Here is an 18,290-nt window from a genome sequence, read left to right as displayed (position 1 = left end):
TTAATGTAGTCTGACCAGAAGTACGGATAAAACATTATCCACTTTGCCGAATGTCCAGAGGAGGGCTGTCAAAAAGGCAATGACAAATTGAACAGTTTACTTCACAGTTTACAGTTTACTGATTTATTTCTGGACGTTTGTGGCTTATCAGTTAACAATCATGTGACAACAACAAATGTATTTTCAAGATGGCGTCTCTCTGTTTAGTCTGAAGAGTCTCCTTCAGCCTAAACAGAGACACAAACATCACTCTTAATCCATTTTGGACTGAGGTCGATTAAAAAGAAGGCTTCTAAATCCTATTTTGTTTCCTGAAAAACCTATGTTTCTATGTCAATGGGTGCTCAACCTTTTTCATGTCAAGGACCCCCCTCTATTGGGCCACGGAACTACAAAATATGTAGTTCCAGGGACCCCCCAGAAGCAAATATTTTAGTTAAAAATGACATACAAGCTCGTAGCGCGCCACTCGGTGGCGCGCTATGAGCTTGTAGATCTGCTATTTTTCAATAGCTAAATTATAACATGTTTAAAACACCAAAAGGGGTTCCGGCCCAAAATGGGTTAACTGTAGGATGTCTCTGTGCCAGTAAATTGCACTACCGGGAGCTACAGTCAGAACTTTTATTTTTTTTATATAACAGATTAACTTCCCAAGACTGTGATCGGTCTAATCCCTGTGACAGAAAGGAAAATGGTTTGAAGAGGAGGACAGAGGTTGCAGTAGCGTTGTACACTCTGGCTCCACTCATGGCTCCATATGCAGAGATTTATTTGACTGACGTTTTTTTAGTCCTTTAACTTGACCTTCCTCAGAATCAACTAATTCCGTTGCTGTCGGGCAGAAACATCTTTATCTCCATATTTTAAACTTTTTGTCTTCATCTTCATCACACTACAGCGTCACAAAAAAGTCAAAATTAGCAGATCCACAAGCTTGAAGTTTTGAGCATGCTATTTTGATACTTTCAGAATTTGAATCCATGGAAACGGTTTTAGACAGATGTGAGGTTACCACCCGACTGTTGCATGTTTAGAACAGTAGTTCGTAAAAATAGCAGATATACAAGCTCACAGAGCATCACTTCATGCCAGCCGCGAGCTTTGGAATTTGAATACTGATCTATATACTGTATATAATTATACAGTATATATACAAATCTCTCTATTTTCTGGGGGTTGAAAAACTACTTGTTTTGAAGACATTTGTAGAATCGAATCAGTCCCAGGTCTAGGATTGATTGATTGATTGATTGATCATTCTATTCTATCATTCTACAGTTTGTAGAAAAAGCACAGTTTGAGGAAAGCACAGTTCAATACATGGTCTGCTAATAGTATAACACCCAGAAAAGCACTAAGATGTTTACATTGGGTAATCAGAACATGTAATGACAAACATAACATACCGGTATGATAACATACAATCCTGTGTGTGTGTGTGTGTGTGTGTGTGTGTGTGTGTGTGTGTGTGTGTGTGTGTGTGTGCGTGCGTGCGTGCGTGCGTGCGTGCGCGCCTGCCTGCCTGCGTGCCTGCCTGCCTGCCTGCCTGCCTGCCTGCCTGCCTATGCCTGCCTGCCTATGCCTGCCTGCCTGCCTATGCCTGCCTGCCTGCCTGCCTGCCTGCCTGCCTGCCTGTCTGCCTGCGCCTGCCTGCGCCTGCCTGCCTGCCTGCCTGCCTGCCTGCCTGCCTGCCTGCCTGCCTGCCTGCCTGCCTGCGCCTGCCTGCCTGCCTGCCTGCCTGCCTGCCTGCCTGCCTGCCTGCCTGCGTTGGTTATCTGTGTGTGGTCCCATGCAGACAGAGGAGAATGAGGAGATGCGTATAACTTTAGCAGAGCTGGGCAACAGCAGCGACAGCGGCGCGGATACGGACGACGCTGTCGACACGCCGGACAGGGACCGTGATGGAGAGATCTGGTGTGTGCAGGACGGCCGGATCTTTGAGCAGGGGGAGGAGTGGGACGTGGACAGCTGCACCTCCTGCGGTTGCCAGGTCTGTGTCAGCCGCACCACGAGTTATGTAACTTTCAGTCTGCGATTTTTACGGGAATATCCCACCCCAGGAGACTCATGTGTTGAGTTGTATCGTTTGTCATGGATACGGGTGGTAGAATTTTACGCATTGCTAGAATTATCTACACATACTTTATTTGTTTTCTTTTCCCCTGTTTCTTTTTTTTTTTTTTTTGACAGATCGTCCAAGGTATTGAAATTATTCAGTAGAACAGTGCTGTAATTCCTCGCTGTGAGGCGTTGTGAGCTTGTAGATCTGCTATTTTTGGCTAAAGTTATCCTCAAAATAGGAATGCTAGTATTCCAGTAAAAAAAAAGTTATCCAATCACACAAACATTTTTATGACCGAAATGGCTGACTTCGATACGCTACCGATTATATCACGCATCTCTACTTATATTTATTACGAATATATTATTATGTCGATGTTGTGCAATACTTTGCTGAGCAGGTCCCAACAACATTTCGCTGCTTGTACTTGTATAGTGACAAACAAAACCTTCTTGACTCTCGATTTTTGATGGGGAGGTTATATTCCACAGCTTGAGAGAGTGCAGGGGCTGAATTCAGTGTCGTAGGGAAGAGAGAGGGACAGACAGACGTCCTGTGTTAGCTGATCCAAGTGTGCAGGAGAGGATGTAGGGGTGGATGATTTCCTGAAGGTAATCATCCATGTCTTTTATTGCCTTGTAGGGCCATGACCCGTGTTTTGAATTGGTTGTCGTCGACGACAACTGTCTGGAAGCCAGAGAAGGTTAGATAGATGGGACATTGTAGGGAGTCTAGGGACGTTGAATATCAGGCCGGGGAGGGGCGTCACGGCCGTGGCATTCCGCTTCAGTTGTAACGTGCAAAATAGACCAGCAAGAAGGCGTGGTGGATGATGACTGGGGCTTGTGTAAGGAGCTGGGCAGAGGGCGCCCGCTGGCCTAGTGGTCCAGGCGCATGCCACATATATAGGCTCTGGCCTGACAGCGCGGCGTGTGTTCGAGTCCCGTTCATGACGACCTTTATGTCTCTCCCCTTCTCTCTCTCTCCCTCTTTCCTGTTATTCTTCACTAGTAACTATCAATAAAGGCAAATAGCCAAACAATTCAAATAAAAAGGAGCAGATAAATAAAGGCAGATTCCTCAGAATCGGATCATTGGATGTTGTAAAAGTGCAGACATCCAGGAATGTGTGATGATCACTGCTGTGTGAGACTTGAAGGACAGATGGCATTCCAATGCCAGGACAGATGGCATTCCAATGCCAGGACCACTGCAACGTTTTGGGCAGAAAAAGCAACGTTTGTTGATGGAAATGGAAAGATTGTGCATGCCGGGGGTAAGACTTTCCAGGGGAAGAGGAGCTTAGTTTTTGTGCCTCTGCATCAATAGAGGTCTATCTATATAGGTGTTTTGGAAAACATCCACTCTGAGATGTCACTCAGGCACGCAGCGATGAGCTCTTCAGTCTGGCAAGAGGTGAGGGAAGGAGAAAAACATTTGGGTGTCATCACCAGTATAGCGGTTTAACGTTTCCCAGGCCTACTTTTCCCTTTGTCTGGACCGATCGAGGGGAGAAGCTATTATTTAGCAATCCACTGCGATCTTGAGTGCCGTCCCAGTGTTACCAAGGTCAGAAATGGTGTCCAGAAGGACCGAGTGGTCGACTGTCTTACTATGGGTGAGGACTGAGGAGTGGGAGGCAGTGATGGGGCAGCTTGAAGCTTGATGTGAAGCCGGTTGGGATCCAGCAGGTTATTCTTAAACATATACAAACACTATCACAAAAAAACAAAATGACAACAACAAGACAGCTCAGACACAGCATTACAAATTGAAAGAGCATAATGACTAAAAACTAAAAAAAATAAGAGTAAGAAAGAAAATAAATCCCTTCCTGACCATCAGCAGTTTTTAGAAAAAATAACAATCATGTGTTTCATTTGTAAACAGACCGGTAGTTACCAAGAGCAGCAAAATATTTGGAACGTTAAAATACTGGCTGGACTTGGTGAGGAAGTCCTGTAATTTCAGTGGAAGACAATATAGGTCCAAGACCAATATAGTCCAAATATTTATCACAGATTCTGTAGAAAGTGTCCAACTTGGAATGGACGAACAAACATGTAATGTTTTCATTAAGGATACAATCCAATTATAATATTATTATGGCATGACCGTTTTGTTGTAGCAATGTCCTTGATCCAAAACAGAAGAATATTCCAACAGGTCATCCTGCGAGAGATGGGGGGGGAGAGAGAGAGAGAGAGAGAGAGAGAGAGAGATTTAGAATGTGAGTAGGAAGTGATACAGGTACCTGTAGTAGGATTCAAAAAGAGTATATTTTCTTGAGAAGCAGACTATAGAGCGTCGAGGTCCCGCCCCCTTTCATGACGACGCCAGGCCCAGGAAATGAATCCCAATGCATTTTTCCCATAGACAGTTCAAAAAGTATTTATTTAGACCTTTTAAGCGTCGTACGAAGCCAACTCCAGTCGTGACAAATCATGACAACACACACAATATTTTGGACCAAACAAATAATTACAAAGAAGAAAAACAACAAAAAAAGTTTTTCTTTGTTTGGCCCAAAACAATTGTGTTTATTGTCATGATTTGTCACGACAAGAGTTGGCTTTGTCCGCGGCGTAAACGTCTTTAAATAAATACTTTCTGAAAAGTCTATGAGGAAAATGAACTGGGAATTATTTTCTGGGTCTTTTCTGGGGCGGGACTGCGACGCTCTATAGGGTGTACCAAAATCTCCTGGAGGGGGCGTCAACATATGTGTCACGTGGTAGCGGCCGCCATACTTGCTGGCTTGTCTGGTTTGTTTACATTGAGCGACTATCCGTGTGCTTGTATACGTTCTTTTTTTAAACTGACCTCACAATGGTGCAGACTTGCTTAGTAAATAAGTGCCACAGCAGGTCACGTTGAGGAAATGAGCCAGAAAACGGAATTAGATGTTCAGCTTTCCAGCATGGAGACAGCATCAAGGAACCCAGATTGACGAGTTTACAAAAAGACGTAGAATGGCTTGGATCGGCGCACGGGCGCAGAGACATAACGTTCAACAAAGTATCTAAGCACAGCCGTGTTTGTTCACAACATTTTCCTTGTCCTTGTAATGTATTTGGGCCCGACGTTCTTTCTATCCATCCTGGTGTTGGTTCACTATGTTGTCGCCAAGAACGAGCTCAATATTTACAAAAACATACCACCGTCACTCTATTCTGAGTGATGTAGGCTAGAATTTAATGCCCACGAGAGGGCCGTCCCTAGCTTTTCAGACGCCGCCCCCCTCTTGGTGACGTACACGTTTTCACACGCTATATGACAGGGCACAGCCTGAGGTTGTGGATGTGTTGACGATGGATGCTAATGAGTGGGAGTATAGCTGAGGGGCATAGGTCTGAAAGGTGGAGGAGGGGATGGGGTCAAAAGCATGTGCTTCTCAAAGTGGGGTCGAAGAATCCTCAGGATTCTTTGAGGGGCTTCCCCTTACAGGTCTGTAACTCTGAGAGTGTACAAATGGAATCAAATGTACCCCCTGTAAGGTCCATTTGGTTGGTTCCATTTGTGCACTCCATGGAGGTCCTTGAAATAATAATAATTACAATTTCCCTAATATATACATACACAAAAGACAACCTTATTTTGATTGATTTATTTAGTACTTTTTAAAACTCTCCTGGCCACACAATATATGTTAGATCAGACAAACCAGACAATGTGCAGACAAATAACAGAAGAATACTAACCTGACTATTTATTGCCTTTGGTCCTGTGTGAAGCTCTGGAGCTATTGGAATTGCAGATGAACTTTCTGTTATCTTTGGTCGTGTTCCTATATTGAGATAAATCCCATGTGCCTTTTTTGCTTGGTCTCCCGGACAGGCAATATCAAAACAAGAGGTTGTTTCATTTACTGACGTTTGCTGCTAGGAAGAATCATTCTTCTGTTTTGGACATTGCTACAACAAAACGGTCATGGCATAGCATCCTAATGGAGTGTATCCCTGGTGAATACATTGCATGCTCGTTGCATTCCAAGTTGGACACTTTCTACAGAATCTGGGATCCATATTTGAACTATATTGGGCTTATTATATTGTCTCCCACTATAATTATAGGATTTCCTCACCACGTCTAAGCCTGTCTGTATAGCAGATTTGTTTTATGTTCCAATATTTTGGTGCTCTTGGTAACTGGTCTGTCTACAATATGTTTTATTTATTTATACAGGGTTTTTCTTTCTTCGAAAAGCTCCCAATGGTCAGGCGGGATGTTTTTCTTTCATACTTTCTGCATATTCTGCTCTTTCAATTTGTCTGTCGTGTCTGAGCTGTGTTGTTTTGTTTCAGTGATTGTGTTTTGTACGTTTACTGAAAAATTAACAAAAACATATAAAGAAGACTAATCCGACTGATCAGCTAATTCTAACGTCTTGGGGCGGACATCCCAAGAATGGGATCACCAGCCATACATCCAACGTTTGACTGGAAGGGGGGGACAAATAAGGGGGATTCACAGTATGGTCCCGGATGCGCACTCGGGACCACTTGTGGCACATGTTGTGGTAGTGTGAATGCTGCGTACCGTTCCCCCGGGAGCAGACGACTCAACCGTTCCCGGGACCACATCGGGGACTGATTCAAGTGTACTCGGATACGGATCGCTGCAATGTGAAAGCATTGAATACCCTTGAATGAAGTGTACTCGGGCACGGAAGAATCAAGGCCAATGTGAATCATGACCTGCGGGGACCAGGCAACCGTATTCGGGAACAGTTTGAATCAAACGGACTCAGTGTGAACTGTGAATCCCCCCTAAGTCACATGTTGACTAGGGGGGGGAGTTTGAGTTACAGTTCTGCCCCAATCGAGACAGTAGGGACTTTAAGCAACGACTGTTTCAGGACGGCGACGCTATGCGGAAGTACGCCGTCGCTGTCAAAATCGTTAAGCAAACAGCCGTCGGCGACGGCGACATTGGTTCCCATGGTGACGCGTCTATGCAGCATGTGTCAAACATAAACACTTTTTTTTACACACCCCGTCGCGCGTCAGCTAACTTGCCGATATTGCTTAATTCGTATGCGCTGGACATGATCAGCAGTGGAAAGAGGAAGGTGCTGAAGCAATCTGTGTTATTCTAAAACCGTTTCAACAAACATGGTTAATATGACATATGATATGATGGTATTAGTGTTATTTCTTCATTTAGAGCATGCCAACACATTACACAGCATAAGAGAGGTGATGGAGCAATCGGTGTAAGTATGACAGCTATAATTTCAATAAACATGGTTATGACATGGCGTTGTAGACACTACGTGTAAGTGTAGGTTCTCCCGTAGTAAAAAGGGCTGCAACGGAGAGCAGGTTTATGTATCGAGCACTGATCCATTTCCGTATTTGCCGTATCCGTCGTTGCTTAAAGTCGCTAGTAACTGGAATGGCGCTGAGTCGGCTCAAGAGAACTTCGCGACGCTCGGCTCGGTGACTCGCTGGCCTGACGACTCGCTCGACGCTGCCTCTCGTGGCTCAAGTCTGCTTTAGACGGTGCACGTTTTTATTTTTTGGCGGACCCATGTTCATCACCCTTGTACTGTACGTCTTGGGTTTGAGAACTGCACTTGCACATTCCTGGAGGGCCGGGAAGGCACCATTTGACTAGAAGGGTACCCGTTCACCGCTTGACGTTTGGTCACATTAACAAGAAGTCACAATATGGACTGCAATCTGGGAACCCATCAGCAAAAAAGAGGAATAACAGCCCGCCCGCCGACGCGGGCGGGCTGAGAGATTAGTTGGACTGAACGTCTCTCTCTCTCTCTCTCTCTGTGTGTGTGTGTGTGTGTGTGTGTGTGTGTGTGTGTGTGTGTGTGTGTGTGTGTGTGTGTGTGTGTGTGTGTGTGTGTGTGTGTGTGTGTGTGTGTGTGTGTGTGTGTGTGTGTGTGCAGGATGGCTTGGTGGTGTGTCACCAGGTGTCCTGCCCCCCCGTCTCCTGTGTCAATCCCACTTTTATGGACGAAGAGTGTTGCCCTGTGTGTCTGGGTGAGTTAATTGGTCTGCAGCTGTGGCTGAGTTTAAGCATACCCATGTTGATTCAAATAATCATTTAGCATGTGTGTGCGTGCGTGCGTGCGTGCGTGTGACTGTGTGTCACTGACATTGGCCTTGTGGTTAAAGTGTCCTCCCTGAAGCCGGGCGGTCGGAGTTCGATCCCCGGCCGGGTCATACCAAAGACTGTAAAAATGGGACCCAATGCCTCCCTGCTTGGCATCAATGGGTTAGATTGGGGGGTCAAATCTACTAATCAAATGATTCCTGAGCGCGGCACGGCTGCAGCTCACTGCTCCGGAGAACAAATTTCACTGTGGTAATGTGTGTGTGTGTGTGTGTGTGTGTGTGTGTGTGTGTGTGTGTGTCCAAGGTACGGAAGACGGCTGGTCTCCGTGGTCGGAGTGGACTGAATGCTCAGTGACCTGTGGGCGTGGCGGGCAGCAGCGAGGGCGGTCCTGCGATGACGTGGCCACCTCCTGTGCCGGTCCGTCGCTGCAGACGCGCACCTGCATGCTGGCCAAGTGTGACCGCAAAGGTACCACAGCTTAGTTAACCCATTCTGGACGGGAAACCCTTTTGGTGTTTTAACTAAGCATTATGTTATACTTTAGCTATTGAAAAATAGCAGATCTACAAGCTCGTAGCGCGCCACTCGGTGGCGCGCTACGAGCTTGTAGGTCTGCTATTTTTTAAAAATATATATATTCTTTCAGAAGACTTTTCGACGTCAGGCCTAGTGGTTCTCAAAGTGGGTTTCCACCGGATGTTTATCACTGTATATGTACTTTTGCTGTTCAAAAATAGCACATAATACAAGCATCATAGAGCATCACTTTGTGCCGCGCACTACAATCTATTTGAATAGGCCTATATTTATATTAACTCAAATCGTTGCTTCTGGAGGTCCCTGGCTGGAACAACATATTTTTTAGATGGGGAGGGGTGGGGAGGGTGGGGGGTGACTGCAGCCACATATATCATTTTGGGTGGTCCTTCACATAATACAGTTTGACAACCACTGCCTCAGAGTCAGTACACTGTTATCGAAACACTGGGTTCCGGACCCATGTTGTTGTTTGGGCTGCATGTGGCTGACAGGCCATCAAAGTCAGTCCCTGCTTGGCACCAGCAGCGACTGAGCGACACTAATGTTCTTTTTGGATTCCTGTCCTGCATGCCCTGTCCAACAAACAAAACTGGGTAGACAAATTAGACACTGCAGGCACAGGTTTCATCAGCCTATCGCTGTCCTGCTCTACTAATCACTGCCATTGGCAACACATGGGCCATATAGGGCCTATCCTATTCTGTTACAATCAATAGGGTTGATAAAAGCTTGGCCTAAACACCAGACAATTAACTATAAATTAGCTAAACTCGCCATTTTATTTTTGCGCTAAACTAGGGATTACGGTATGGAAAATTATGTTGAATTAATTACATTTCTGTTACTGTCATCCAGCTGTTTCCATACGGATGAAACGATTTTTTTCGATTATGCAAAAAATAATGGCGACAAGCTCAAATTATTGCAATCAGACGATTACAGCATGTAATAATTGTGACCTAGGCCTATCCAGACAGAGCCAGACAGAGATTCTGCTCTGTTTTCATGATTGACTGAGCATGCCTCATCCTGTGGGAGTCACTGAATAGTCCCAACACTGCACACAACCCCATATATTATCTACTGTAAAACCTCAAAATGAATGGATTTTCAGGGATTGTCATCAGGTCTTTGAAACATGGTTCGAGTTTCAGGTATGTCCAATGTACACACAACATTACACGGGGCCGACGAATTCCCACGATGCGGACCGAATTTATGCTGTTGCGTTACACTGAAGGGGTTTCCAAGCTACCGTGCTTGTACGGCGTGCGCGTGTAGGAGGTTCCATGTGCATGACTTGACTACATCCCATCTGTTCCGTGTGTGGTCTGTTATAGGACGAGTGGACGGGGGCTGGGGGCTGTGGTCTCCATGGTCCGCGTGTTCTACCACATGCGGGGAAGGCAATGTCACGCGCGTTCGCCTGTGCAACAACCCGTCCCCGCACAGGGGCGGCCAAGAGTGCCAGGGGAACAGGAGAGAGACACAGTCCTGCAACAATACACTACTCTGCCCAAGTGAGTATCCATTCCACACACAGACATACATAGTACATACCACACACATTGGTATTAATTGACAGGATTTTTATAAATGTCAATTTTGTCTATTTGGCCATTTTAAATCGGCCTGGGCCGTGGCTCAGTGGTCCAGGCACCTTGGCTGGCAATCCAGTCTGGCAGTGTGCCGCGGGCTCGACTCCCGACCCCGACGGCTTTTACTGCATGTCTTCCCCCCATCTGTCTCCCCATTTCCTGTTAGCCTACTGTCTGTCCCTCCATAAAAAATATAAAATAAAGGCCTGATTTACACTTATAGTTGCGTGCTGGCATCTTCACCTTTTTCCCGATCATCTGTTTACATCTGCTTCTGTTTTCTGCATCTTCCTCGGACGGTCACTCCGGCCCCCTGCATGTCCTCTCTCATCGCATCATCCAGAAACCTCCTATTTGGCCTTCCTCTAGTAGTTGCATGCAGGCATCGCACACCGAATATTACCAAAGTACAAGCCCACAACACTGCATGCAACTAAACATGAATTAAATCCGGCTACCAACACCAAAACCCTAATCCTAACCTGAATCTTGTCCTAAATGTGTACGCCTAAAGTCTTTCTTTAATCAAGAAAACAAAAATGTATCTTGTAACAAAATCCTGAAACAGACAGTCCATGCGGCGTGCGTGCGTTTGTGCATGGTTTAAAGCTTATAGAATCTCATGACTCATGACTGCAGTTTTGTTAGGCCAAGTTCCAATCTGTGATTTGTTCCCTATAGTACAATATGTAGAATTATTATGTTTTGTTCATATTTTATTCATATTTTGTTTTTGATTGGGGATTTAATAATGGAATATCCGAGACCATTAGGGCTTCTGAACATTGCTAGTTTGACCAGTTCAAACACTATTTAATCTAAGCTATTCTGAACCCTTCAATTATACTCTTTCAGTTTCATCTTAAAATATCTAATAACCGAAAATAGCTGATCTACAAGCTTACGACGCGTCACTGACTCGTTGCGATCTTGTACCTGTGGATCGGCTATTTTCGGTCCACGACATGATTCCATAAATGACTTCTGTGGAATGAACAAATGAACTTTTCAATCGTGGCGACTGCAGAACTTTAGTGTGTGTGTGTGTGTGTGTGTGTGTGTGTGTGTGTGTGTGTGTGTGTGCGTGCGTGCGTGCACGTGTAGTCGCCGGTGCCTGGGGGGGCTGGTCGGAGTGGTCGGCGTGCTCTGCGTCGTGTGGGGGAGGTCTGTCGGTTCGAGGGAGGGAGTGTTCCAGTCCCACCCCGCAGCACGGAGGCAAGCGCTGTGCCGGAGACGCAGCGGACTACGCAGCCTGCAACAGAGAACCCTGTCCTATAGGTAGGCTATTGATTGATTGATTGATTGATTGATTGATTGAATACATAGCATTTTGCAGAAAAAATGCACAGGGAAGTACAGTTCAATATAAGGTCTGCTAAGAGGATCGTTAATTTAACTCTGCAGAGTTACAGACCCATAAGGGTCCATTTGGTTCCAAACTATCTTTTAGCTGGGGGACCCCCTGGAACTCCCTCAAGGACCCCTGGGGGTCCCCGGACCCCACTTAAAGAACCACTGACCTAGAGTACTAGAACACCTACACCGTGAAATCCTGAGTCCTATAATAACTCATAGTTTGTAACCAAGCGGACCTTTATAAGATTTAGGCCCTCATTTATCAATCGAGTGTAAAATCTGGCCCAAATTCGAGTGTAGGATTCGTAGTACACCCACGTCGGGTCGGCATTTACAAAGTGATCGCAGACAGCTGTTTCTTCCTTAATTTCGTTCGGACGTTTATAAATGTGACGGCTGAAATCTATCTGGCACGCCCTATGAAATCAAGCCTCGCCCTCGTTTTTGCGACATGAACAACTGCAGTACGACCTTGGAAACCATAGTTACATGACGAAAAAAGTCAATAAAAAAGTCACCCCCACTCTCATACACACACAGACGCACGCACGCACACGCAACTTGCAAGTCCAACTGGTTTGTTGTAGCCTATCTTAAATAAATAAAGAACGAACACCTGTATGAATTAAATAAAGCTGTAGCTGTAAAGTACCCTGTCTGTTTCTCCTCTCGCCTCGCTTGCCTTGCTGCCCATACACACACACACACACACACACACACACACACACACACACACACGCACATACGGGCCGTGGCCCAGTCAGTTTAGAGCTGGCCCAACTGAGCCTTGTGCATGCAACTTTCTGGTTAGTAAACCACAGCATGCAAGCCGCCTTTGTTTTAAAATGGTTCCCCAAACCGTTCACAGCTCACACTTCTCTATCGGCCGGTGATGCGCCCCCCCCCCCCCCCCCCCATGCTAATTTGCCCAGTCAATCATTTGATCCGCGCTACGCGCCTGCCGTGTGTTGTTAGTTGTAGCCTATATTAAATTATTAAAGTATTTATTCATTTAATATAGCCTACAACAATATATTACTGAACGAAAATCTGAACCTGCATGTGAACAATGAATTAAATAACAAATAGGCGCACACACACGCTGCTGTTTTCCTCCTCTCCTGTCCTGTCTGTCTCTATCACTGTGGTCCGTTCATGACACCGCGACCATGCACGTTCATGACAATCTATTTAGATTACCTCGCTAGTCGCAGTAGTCAACTGACAATTATATAAATGTGCAGCCTAAACCAGCCTCATGTGGCACACTGGCACTGGTGGGCTGGCAGCCTGGCTGGGTGGTTTAGCCTATACCTAACTCCGATGCGGTCAGCGGTCCCCAATTTTGCGCTGGCACGCCGGCACGGCACATTTTGGCATTCGAGCGACGCGTCGGGTTTATTAAACGAGGAGGAGATTGCACATAGGCTACTGTAACTCCAGAAAGACATCGGCCTGCTGTAGATTCGGCTACAGTAGGCTACCCATGTTGGGACTCTCCGCAGCTGCAGCGCTGCACTATAGCCTACTCTCCAACGTCCCGTCATGGAAATATCCTCAGCCCAAATCCTCGCATGTATGCGCTCATCATGCAAAACACTGTTTAAATGGCTTACGCATCTAACTTGCAACATTGTTTTTAAATGCGCGATTTTAATTGCTTGCTTGTAAAGTTGGAAATCTCCTACTAATTTCATATGACACAAAGACACATCGTTGATGTATTCCTTTACTTTTTTTTCTTTTTTACATTTAGCCCATATACATACAGTTTTATATAAACATTTTAGGAGTGAATACATATGTTTCGATGCCTGTGACAGCCTCTCAGCTGGTCAAACAATGCTGCTCCGCTGTTCTACGACAGAAAAACAGGTGAGGACAAAGCATACGACAGCTCCCGACCAGACGTGAGTTTTGTCTTGGCACAAGATCAAAATCAAACGTTGGCGCAAATCGTAAATGCCGAAAATTGCGGTAATTTCGGCGTACACCCATATTTTGGCGTACGCACGGTTGATAAATGAGGGCCATAAGATTTAAGACCCTTTATTGATCCCGCAAGGGAAATTCAGTCGTCAAAGTCACCTCATGGGTTCCGTACCTCTCAGAGTGTAACCAAATGGACACTTATACGAGTCAAATTATCAATCGGGATAGGGTGTGTGTGTGTGTTTGTGCGTGTGTGTGTGTGTGTGTGTGTGTGTGTGTGTGCGTGTGCGTGTGCGCGTGCGCGTGCGTGCGTGCGTGCGTATTTTCAGACATCTGCCTACTGAATCGTCCGTGTTTTCCCGGGGTACAGTGCACGTCACACAGTGACGGCTCGTGGGAATGTGGAAGATGCCCACAGGGTTTCTATGGCAACGGCACACACTGCGAAGACGAGAACGAGGTACATTACGACGCACGCACGCACACGCGTGCACACGCACACACACAAAGTACATATACCCCTACCAAAAGCGGGACTATACGGCATCTGAACCCTTTTTTTCAGATGCCGATAGAACCATGTTTGTCAGAGTTGCGTGGGAACACGGTAACTCTCGTTTCTTGTGTAACATAGCGTCCTCCGCCGGTAAACCCATGTGGGCACACGTTAGAATCCTTCTGGTCGGCGGCCCAGCCATCTGCCGCGTTGGCAGCCATGATGCACCTCTCTCTGATGGTCACAAATACTCGCCTGTCATCCATGTCGGGAAGAAACCTTGTATTGTATCTCGTAAAAAATACTGTGGTTTTTGTGCAAAGCGATATGGATTGTGTGATGCATAACTAGTGCTATTTGGACTATTTTGTGAAACATTCTGAAAGGGAACGTGAAAGATGCTGAAGTGTGTCGTCCGTGGGAGTTATTAAATATCGAGCCAGATGCTTTTGTGTGACACTGTGGTATGATCAAGTAGGGTGTTAACACTTTGTGTGCCCACGCAAAACTTTCAAAAAATCACTTTCACCTAGAAACTCCATTCATTTTTTTTTAATTCAGCTGACTGTGGAGACACATGTTGGAACTTTTTACTTTGAAATGTTTTATAGTTTCTGAGTTATTTAACTTAAACGCCCAATGCATTCTCAATGGCAATAACACAAACTTTGGCACCACCACGTATTATTTATTTTATTTTTTAAATTATCCCGCTTATTGCACGGCTACCTAATACATAAATTACATAAATTGACCCAAAACACAACGAAATGAATCGTATTTCCTTGCTTGGTAATGAAAGTAGTCCCATAAGTGTTGCGCGCTGGGCGGTGTCTGCCCAGCTGCAGCACAGTCTGAGAACAAGGAAGTGAGTTGATCAAATAAAGTACTGCTTCGTCTATTTCTCGCTCAAATGTTTTCAAAAACATTTTTGAGAGCAATGTTTTTCTGTAAATGACACTGTGTGTGTATATGTGTGTGTGTGTGTGTGTGTGTGTGTGTGTGTGTGTGTGTGTGTGTGTGTGTGTGTGTGTGTGTGTGTGTGTGTGTGTGTGTGTGTGTGTGTGTGTGTTTACATGGCTGTCATGTTGGAAACGGCAGTAAATCAGCGCTCCGAGGGTTTGATTAGGCATCGGTCTGTTATAGAGCGGAGCGGTCATTATCCAGAAATAACAGACCGATGAATTCGGCGATTGACCAATCAGAATCAAGCATTCAACCAAGCCGTGTAATAATAAAAAATAAAAAAATATATAAAACGTTATGACATGCACAGAGCCATAGGCCCTCATTTATCAATCGAGTGTAAAATCTGGCCCAAATTCGAGTGTAGGATTCGTAGTACACCCACGTCGGGTCGGCATTTACAAAGTGATCGCAGACAGCTGTTTCTTCCTTAATTTCGTTCGGACGTTTATAAATGTGACGGCTGAAATCTATCTGGCACGCCCTATGAAATCAAGCCTCGCCCTCGTTTTTGCGACATGAACAACTGCAGTACGACCTTGGAAACCATAGTTACATGACGAAAAAAGTCAATAAAAAAGTCACCCCCACTCTCATACACACACAGACGCACGCACGCACACGCAACTTGCAAGTCCAACTGGTTTGTTGTCGCCTATCTTAAATAAATAAAGAACGAACACCTGTATGAATTAAATAAAGCTGTAGCTGTAAAGTACCCTGTCTGTTTCTCCTCTCGCCTCGCTTGCCTTGCTGCCCCCCCCGCACACACACACACACACACACACACACACACGCACATACGGGCCGTGGCCCAGTCAGTTTAGAGCTGGCCCAACTGAGCCTTGTGCATGCAACTTTCTTGTTAGTAAACCACAGCATGCAAGCCGCCTTTGTTTTAAAATGGTTCCCCAAACCGTTCACAGTTCACACTTCTCTATCGGCCGTGGATGCGCCCCCCCCCCCATGCTAATTTGCCCAGTCAATCATTTGATCCGCGCTACGCGCCTGCCGTGTGTTGTTAGTTGTAGCCTATATTAAATTATTAAAGTATTTATTCATTTAATATAGCCTACAACAATATATTACTGAACGAAAATCTGAACCTGCATGTGAACAATGAATTAAATAACAAATAGGCGCACACACACGCTGCTGTTTTCCTCCTCTCCTGTCCTGTCTGTCTCTATCACTGTGGTCCGTTCATGACACCGCGACCATGCACGTTCATGACAATCTATTTAGATTACCTCGCTAGTCGCAGTAGTCAACTGACAATTATATAAATGTGCAGCCTAAACCAGCCTCATGTGGCACACTGGCACTGGTGGGCTGGCAGCCTGGCTGGGTGGTTTAGCCTATACCTAACTCCGATGCGGTCAGCGGTCCCCAATTTTGCGCTGGCACGCCGGCACGGCACATTTTGGCATTCGAGCGACGCGTCAGGTTTATTAAACGAGGAGGAGATTGCACATAGGCTACTGTAACTCCAGAAAGACATCGGCCTGCTGTAGATTCGGCTACAGTAGGCTACCCATGTTGGGACTCTCCGCAGCTGCAGCGCTGCACTATAGCCTACTCTCCAACGTCCCGTCATGGAAATATCCTCAGCCCAAATCCTCGCATGTATGCGCTCATCATGCAAAACACTGTTTAAATGGCTTACGCATCTAACTTGCAACATTGTTTTTAAATGCGCGATTTTAATTGCTTGCTTGTAAAGTTGGAAATCTCCTACTAATTTCATATGACACAAAGACACATCGTTGATGTATTCCTTAACTTTTTTTTCTTTTTTACATTTAGCCCATATACATACAGTTTTATATAAACATTTTAGGAGTGAATACATATGTTTCGATGCCTGTGACAGCCTCTCAGCTGGTCAAACAATGCTGCTCCGCTGTTCTACGACAGAAAAACAGGTGAGGACAAAGCGTACGACAGCTCCCGACCAGACGTGGTTTTTGTCTTGGCTCAAGTTCAAAATCAAACGTTGGCGCAAATGGTAAATGCCGAAAATTGCGGTAATTTCGGCGTACACCCATATTTTGGCGTACGCACGGTTGATAAATGAGGGCCATAGGCCCTCATTTATCAATTGAGTGCAAATTCTGCCCCAAATTCGAGTGTAGGATTCGTAGTACACCCACGTCGGGTCGGCATTTACAAAGTGATCGTAGACAGCTGTTCCTTCCTAATTTCATTCCTAGCAGTGATAAATGTGACGGCTGAAATCAATCTGGCACGCCCTATAAAATCTAGCCGCGCCCTCGGTTTTGCGACATGAACAACTGCAATACGACCTGGAAACCATGGTTACAGGGAAAAAAAAGTTTCTGCTGCCCCCTCCCATACACACACACACACACACACACACACACACACAGACGCACGCACGCACACGCAACTTGTTGTATCTTAAATAAATAAACCTGCATGAATTAAATAAAGCTGTAGGACTACCCTGTCTGTTTCTCCTCTCGCTTCGCTTCCCTTGCTGCACGCCTCACCCCCCGCACGCACGAACGCACGCACGCACATATCGCAATTTGCAAGCAACTGTCACTGTGTTGTTAGTTGTATATTAAATTATTAAAGTCTTTATTCATTTAATATACAACAAGATATATTAGTGAACGAAAACCTGAACCTGTGAACCATGAATTATATAACAAATAGGCGCGCACGCGCTGCTGTTTTGCAAGGTGCATCTCCTGTCCTGTCTGTCTCTCTCTATCACTGTGGTCCGTCCGTGACACCGTGACCAATTGACCATGCACGTCCGACAGTCTATTTAAATTGCCTCGCTGTCAACTGTCAATGATATGAATATTGCAGCCAAAACCGTATAGCCTCATGTGGCACTGGACAGTGGTGTTGGTGTGGTGGGCTGCAGGCTGGCTTAGGCTATACTATCTCCGATGCGTTCCCACTTGCGCTGGCACGGCACATTTGGCATTCGAGCGACGCGTCGGGTTTATTAAACGAGGAGGAGATTGCACATACTGTAACTCCAGAAAGACATCGGCCTGCTGTAGATTAGGCTACAGTAGGCTACCCAAGTTGGGACTCTCCGCAGCTTCAGCGCTGCACTATACTCTCCATGGAAATATTTCAGCACAGACAGCCCAAATCCTCGCATGTATGCGCTCATCATGCAAAACACTGTTTAAATGGCTTACGCATCTAACTTGCAACATTGTTTTTAAATGCGCGATTTTAATTGCTTGCTTGTAAAGTTGGAAATCTCCTACTAATT

General features: G+C 45.6%; 1 protein-coding gene across 1 annotated transcript in view; it reads left to right on the top strand.

The window, feature by feature from the left end:
* LOC306915298 (thrombospondin-2-like) overlaps positions 1 to 18,290 on the top strand; it is a 42,774-nt gene that overhangs the window by 2,636 nt on the left and 21,848 nt on the right. The window contains exons 4-9 of the mRNA XM_079492600.1: positions 1,799 to 1,993; positions 7,971 to 8,064; positions 8,444 to 8,608; positions 10,021 to 10,200; positions 11,383 to 11,556; positions 13,896 to 14,026. Of these exons, the coding sequence (XP_079348726.1) occupies positions 1,799 to 1,993; positions 7,971 to 8,064; positions 8,444 to 8,608; positions 10,021 to 10,200; positions 11,383 to 11,556; positions 13,896 to 14,026 (939 nt within the window). The remainder of the gene's footprint in view (positions 1 to 1,798; positions 1,994 to 7,970; positions 8,065 to 8,443; positions 8,609 to 10,020; positions 10,201 to 11,382; positions 11,557 to 13,895; positions 14,027 to 18,290) is intronic.

This window comes from Electrona antarctica (genome assembly GCF_951216825.1).
Source record: "Electrona antarctica genome assembly, chromosome: 22".
NCBI lineage: Eukaryota > Metazoa > Chordata > Actinopteri > Myctophiformes > Myctophidae > Electrona > Electrona antarctica.
Note: the sequence above shows the minus strand (reverse complement) of the source record. Positions and strands in the feature narration are given on the sequence as shown.